General features: G+C 33.2%; 1 protein-coding gene across 1 annotated transcript; it reads left to right on the forward strand.

Moving 5' to 3' along the window:
• The first annotated feature begins 505 nt into the window (after positions 1 to 505).
• LOC134376584 (olfactory receptor 8K1-like) lies at positions 506 to 1,456 on the forward strand. Its single transcript, XM_063095077.1, has one exon. It carries the CDS (start codon positions 506 to 508, stop codon positions 1,454 to 1,456), a length of 951 nt encoding a protein of 316 aa, XP_062951147.1.
• The last annotated feature ends 4,878 nt before the right edge of the window (positions 1,457 to 6,334 follow it).

A 6,334-nucleotide genomic window follows, 5' to 3' on the forward strand; every position in this document is an offset into this window, starting at 1 on the left:
AGTATTTAAACATACATATACTTACATGTCAAACTTTTTATAACCACTGTCCGATTAATTACTCCACCAACAGCTTGGAAAATCTTTTCTTGTCTTGCTTCTTTAACTAGGTGTTATGATCAGCAACAGGTAAGGATTATGGTTATGTATAGATACTTGTTTCACAAATTACCTGTCAATTTTAAAAACATGAAATAAAAGAGGTAGCTCTTTTGACATATTTGAAATAACTTTGTGTCAAAATAAGTAAGTCATAGTAGCTACATCAAAACAATCATTTCAAAGTAACTTGCCTCTTTTACAGGACACTTTACCCAAACTTCAATGAATGTAAGAGTAGCTATGTGTGCATTTGGCCTAATGGGAGGAATCTCTCTTTACAATTTGAGACAAAGAAAATGTCTTTATCTCTCATACATCATGAAATAAATTATCTTAGAAAACAGCATTTCAAATATAATAAATAACAATTTTATAACTAACACAGGTCACCAAGAAGAACCAGATGGAGAACTGCAATCACACTGCAATGACCGAGGTGACTGAATTTATTCTCATGGGGATCACTGATAACCCTAGGCTGCAGGCACCCCTCCTTGGAATCTTCCTCGTCATATACTTGGTCACAGTGATGGGCAATCTGGGCATGATTATCGTGACCCATTTGGACTCCAAGCTACACACCCCCATGTACTTTTTCCTTAGACATTTGTCGATTACTGATCTTGGCTACTCAACTGTCATTGGCCCCAAAATGATGGTTAACTTTGTGGTGCACAAAAACACCATTTCCTACAATTGGTGTGCCACCCAGCTAACATTCTTTGAGATTTTCATCATCACTGAACTTTTTATTCTATCAGCAATGGCCTATGACCGCTATGTAGCCATCTGCAAACCTCTTCTCTATGTGGTCCTCATGGCAGAGAAAGTACGTTGGGGGCTGGTACTTACTCCCTATCTCTACAGCACATTTGTGTCTCTATTTCTCACAATTAAGTTATTTAAATTGTCCTTCTCTGGCTCTAACATGATCGATTATTTTTACTGTGACAGTCTCCTTCTGATGTCTATGCTCTGTTCTGACACTCGTGAATTAGAGTTGATCATTTTGATCTTCGCAGGCTGTAATTTGCTGTCTTCTCTCTTGATTGTTCTTGTATCCTACATGTTTATTCTTGTGACCATTCTCAGGATGAGCTCAACCAAGGGAAGGTACAAAGCCTTCTCCACCTGTAGCGCCCATCTGACAGTGGTGGTTGTGTTCTATGGGACCTTATTATTTATTTACCTGCAACCCAAATCCAGCCATAATTTTGGTATTGATAAAATGGCCTCTGTGTTTTACACCCTGGTGATCCCTATGCTGAATCCATTGATCTACAGCCTAAGAAACAAAGAAGTGAAAGATGCACTAAAGAGAATGTTACCTAATTATTTCAGAATTCTCAATTAATATCTTAAAATGCAGTTGCATCAAGTTGTCCATTAATCTTTGTTTAGTACTCTTTCAGACCATTTACAGCATCAACATGTTAGAAATATTTTGCTAGCTAAACTTTTCCTCTTTTCCTGCATAAAACACTTCTTATAACAACCTGCACTCTTTGCCACCTCAATAAGATAAATAAATATTGTAACTAGATACTATAAGCTTCAGGAGATTTTCAGGATCATTTTGAGACTTATATTACCTATGAATAAAATAAATGATACAAAATCTTTGGTCAAACATAGACTTTCAGAGGTAAAAATGTAATGGATAAAAAGGAGCCCAATTAACCAGAAAATTAATAATAGACCTTACGGTGTATTATAGATAAATAAGATTGAACCGTAAGGGATGATTTATCTTTATTTGAGGTATCAACTACAAATGAATTATCTGATCTTCTACTTGAATGGCATCAATATTTTGAAAAATCTGTGGTGGTGATAATGCAGATTAGAGATAATGATGCCCTCGAGGGTTAATTGTGTTTTCATTAGTGTCTGGTTTGTCTCTCTAAAGAGCTTTTTTACAAAGTGACATGGACTCTGCTAACACAATGCTTCACTCACATCATATACTCTCACTCAGCAAATATACAGATTCCTTGCATCTTTTTTAAGTAGGCATTTTTTTAAATCAATTGAACTTTCCCAATTGAACATGTTTCAATCTAACCCACTCTTCAAAATAAAATTTATGAGAAATTGAGTCAGAAAATGAACAAAGGGATCTTTATCCCAGACCCATTTATTTTGTTCATTTTTTCCCTTTTCCACTGTACTGTATTTTGCTATATCAGAAACAGAAATTGAACACAATAACAGTAATACAAAACTGCATTATCCAACCATAGCAAATGGGTTTATCATTTTACCTTCAGATTCTTCCCCTAAGCGTATTTATATTTATGAATAAATTTTATTTTCTACAGTAACATTTGATATTACACTGTAGGGACTTAACTCCCTGGTCTTGCATATCTTTCTCCCCCAAATTCTATAGTTTTTATCCCTTTGTACAATCCACAAGTAAAGTAAAATAGTACAGAATAGCATCCTCTAATATCAGCCATGTAAGAAGGTCTTTAACAAAATCATACTATATTGTTTTGCCAGCAACTTCATTTTCTTACTTGAGAGTAGACATGAAGCATCTTTCTTGGTCAATAAACATTAAATATATATTTTTAAATATTAGAATGCTACTGGGGAGATTAGATCCATCACTATGTATTTGGCCATTCTATGATCGATAGACATTTGATTTTGTGTAGCTAATTGTTTATTTTTGCCACCCACACAAAAATGCCAAAATAAATAAGCTTTGTGTTTACAACATGATATATTACTGCTTTTTACTTCTAAAATAAATGTGTAAGGGCTCTTCCACATTCTAATAATGGGCTATTGAGTAAATGTTTTACATTTGTTCACAACAATTTGAAATTTATCTCGATCTTGTTTTGATTTGCCTTTCTCAGATGATTAGTGGTGGTGAGCATTTTTTCATCGACCTGTTGGCCATTTGTATGTCTTCTTTCGAGAAGTGTCTATTCAGCTCATTCGCCCAATTTTTAATCAGGGTATTTGTCTTTTTACTATTGAGTTGTTTGAGTTCCTTGTGTATTTTCAAAATTAGTCCCCTGTCAGATGCATAGTTTGCAAATATTTCCTCATGTTCTCACTCTGTTGATTGTTTCCTTTGCTGTGCAGAAGTTTTCTAGTTTTATATAATCCCATGTGTTTATTTTTCTCTTGTTGCCTTTGCTTTTACAATCCAGAAATCCCACTACTGGGTACATATCCAAAGGAACAGAAATCATTATGTTCAAGGGTTACCTGCACTCCCATGTTTATTAAAGCTCTATTTACAATAACCAAGATATAGAACCATGCTGAATGGTCATCCAAGGATAATTGCATAAAGTAAACATGCTGTGAAATACCACAATGAAATAGTACTCAGCCATTAAAAAAAAGAATGAAATTCTGCCATTTGCAGCAGCATGGATGAGCTTGGAGAAAATTATGTTAAGTGAAATAATCCAGGCACTGAAAGAGAAATACCACTTGTTCTCAGTCATATATGGGAGCAAAATACACATATAAATTTTTTAAAATAGTAATAATTTGAACATTTATTAGGAGAAAGTAGAACTGTGGTTACTAGAGGTAGGAAAGGTGTGGGGGTAGGGAGATAGTGAGAGGTTTGTTAGTGGACACAGAATTACAGCTAGATAGGAAAAATAAGTTCTATTGAAGTACAGTGAGGCTAGTCATTTATAATTAACAATAATTTACTGCATGTTAGCAAATAGCTAGAAGAGAGGAATCAAATATACTCATCACAAAGAAGAAATGATTAAGTTTTGCAATGATGATATCCTAATTACCCTGATTTGATGATTACACATTGTATACATGTATTGAAATATAACCCTGTACCTCATAAATATATATAATAAATGTGTTTTAATGAAAATGAAAAATAATTTGAAATTAAAACACACACAGAGAGACACACACACACACTAAATAAAAGTGCTGTGCATTGTCATTTTTTTCCTAGTATTTTCTTTTTTTATCTAAGTCAAAAAGAAAGGATTACTAATATGACATATCATTTTCACTATATGATGATAAAATTGAAAAATGGCAATAGTAGGTATGTAATATCAGCTATTTGATACCATAGATAAAAAGTGAAAAGTTCTCAAACATTACCTTCTTTTCTGCAGAATGGTTATAATATTCTAGACTTCACTGGACACCGCTATTGTTTCTAAAAGCCAAAAAATACACGTTGTCATCATAATTATGGCAATGAGTGGTTGAGAAATAATGCTGCAAACTTACATAAAAATTATGTTAGTAATTGTGCATTATCAATCTTCTTTTAAGAGTCAGGACCTTCAGCTTTGTTTTCTTTTCTTTTTTTTTTCTTTCTTTCTTTTTTTTTTTTTTTTTTTGTAATTTTTTTCTCCATATGTATTAATGGCTTGATGCACCAAAAGCTTTTAGTTAGACATTTGGATATATTTGTCTTAATGCTTAAAAGACAACAGTTTCAGGCCCTAATCACTGGATTGCATAAATTCAACCTCCAATTATTTCTGAAAGTCCTCAACGCTGATTTCCTTCATGGGATCTATAATTGATTTCTAAATTCCTATCCCATGGTTTCCTAATTCAAACTACAAGACATTCTCTTTCTTGAAGGAATTTTCTCAAAGTCCATGAATATTCTTCATTAAACAAGAAACTATTCTGGCTTTAAGATGCTGAGGAGAAATGGCCCAACCAAGAATAATTATATCTTTTACTATCATAAAGTTGAGACCAATGTACAGCCTTTAACAAAGCTCAACTTTAAGTTAGGCATCAAATTTTAATATTAATTTTAATAACTGCCACCAAAGGGTATGGTTCTCAGAGCAGACAGGCTTAGATCTAGCCTCATGGTATACAGCCAAGGTTCCACATATCTGGCTTTAGGTCTGCCTCTGTACATTAAAGGAAAGACCCAGAATATCCTAAACAATCTTGAAAAACAACAAAGTTGGAGAACTCACAATACTGATTTCAGGACTAATTTAAAGTCTACAATACTCAGGATAATGAGCCATCTTATAAATATAGATAAATTGATCGATTATACAGAACTGAGAGTCCCAAACACAAGCACATATGTATGTGCAATTGATTATCTGCTAAGAATCCCAAGAGAGTCAATGGGATCCAAGATATAGATAAGTATGCCCTACAAGTCAATAACAAAAGACAATATAATAGAGAGTAAAAAGGATGTAAAAAGAGGCTTCACAGAGGTTATATTTAGGGCTAATAAACAGATGAGATAGATGTCCAACATCCTTAGTCATCAGGAAAATGAGATTGCAATAACTATGAGATACTACTTTCCATCCACTAGTTTGGGTAAAATTGAAAGTACTCTACTATCAACTACCAAGTATCAAGCCAATACAAAGTGTCAGCTACGATTTTCCACTCCTGAAATTATCCTATATTGTGAATTGGCATATGCAATGGCAACTTTACTTTGGAATACTGTTTGGCAGTTTTAAACAAAGTTAAACACATAACTACCATATATCCCAGGAATTCACCTGCTGGATGTTTACCCACAAGGAATTTTTTAAAAGTCCAGAAAAATATGTTACTGATTGCTTTATTCAAAATAGTACAAAATGGAAATATTTCAACTGTTCATCAACAAATTTAAAAAAAAAAAAGGAGTGTGTCCTCAACTCCTGCTTTTCCTTCCCACCTCACCTCTCATTTTTAGTCTTCTTAAAATACGGCTTTATTATTTTCTTAATTTTTAAAATTCTGTATTAATCAGGAGGAGACACTAACTTTACTGCTTACACAAAACTGTTCTTTAAGCTTGACATCAATTATTTACATATTCTTTTATTAACTTAGAATTTTTGCTCCTGTGCCTCATTTTTTACAATGTATGAAAATCTAGATGTTTAGTTAACATCTTTTCTTTCTGAGGGGGAAAGGTGTAGTAGGAGGGAACAAAGGTGCCATTCTCTTTGAGAGATAATATCACTTAAATAATATGCAAAGTCTAATATTGTGTCAAAAAAGACTGTTACATAGCTCATTTTTACTGTTGTGCTTTAACCGGTATATATATATTTTTTTGTCCATATGGAATCAGTGTAAATGAAGTTTGATTACCAGATTTACAAGATATTTTAAACTACCAATGCTTTGAAAATTTTCCCAAGCATTAGATTGTATATCAAGCATAAAAAGAAGGTTGAGAATGGAAAAGTTGTACTAAAAATCTAGAAGCACTAGTTGAGACAAC

The sequence above is a fragment of the Cynocephalus volans genome, chromosome 4 (assembly GCF_027409185.1).
Source record: "Cynocephalus volans isolate mCynVol1 chromosome 4, mCynVol1.pri, whole genome shotgun sequence".
NCBI lineage: Eukaryota > Metazoa > Chordata > Mammalia > Dermoptera > Cynocephalidae > Cynocephalus > Cynocephalus volans.

Excerpts from the sequence above, each read along its gene's own strand:
- LOC134376584 (XM_063095077.1), top strand. The coding sequence starts at position 506 with ATGGAGAACTGCAATCACACTGCAATGACCGAGGTGACTGAATTTATT.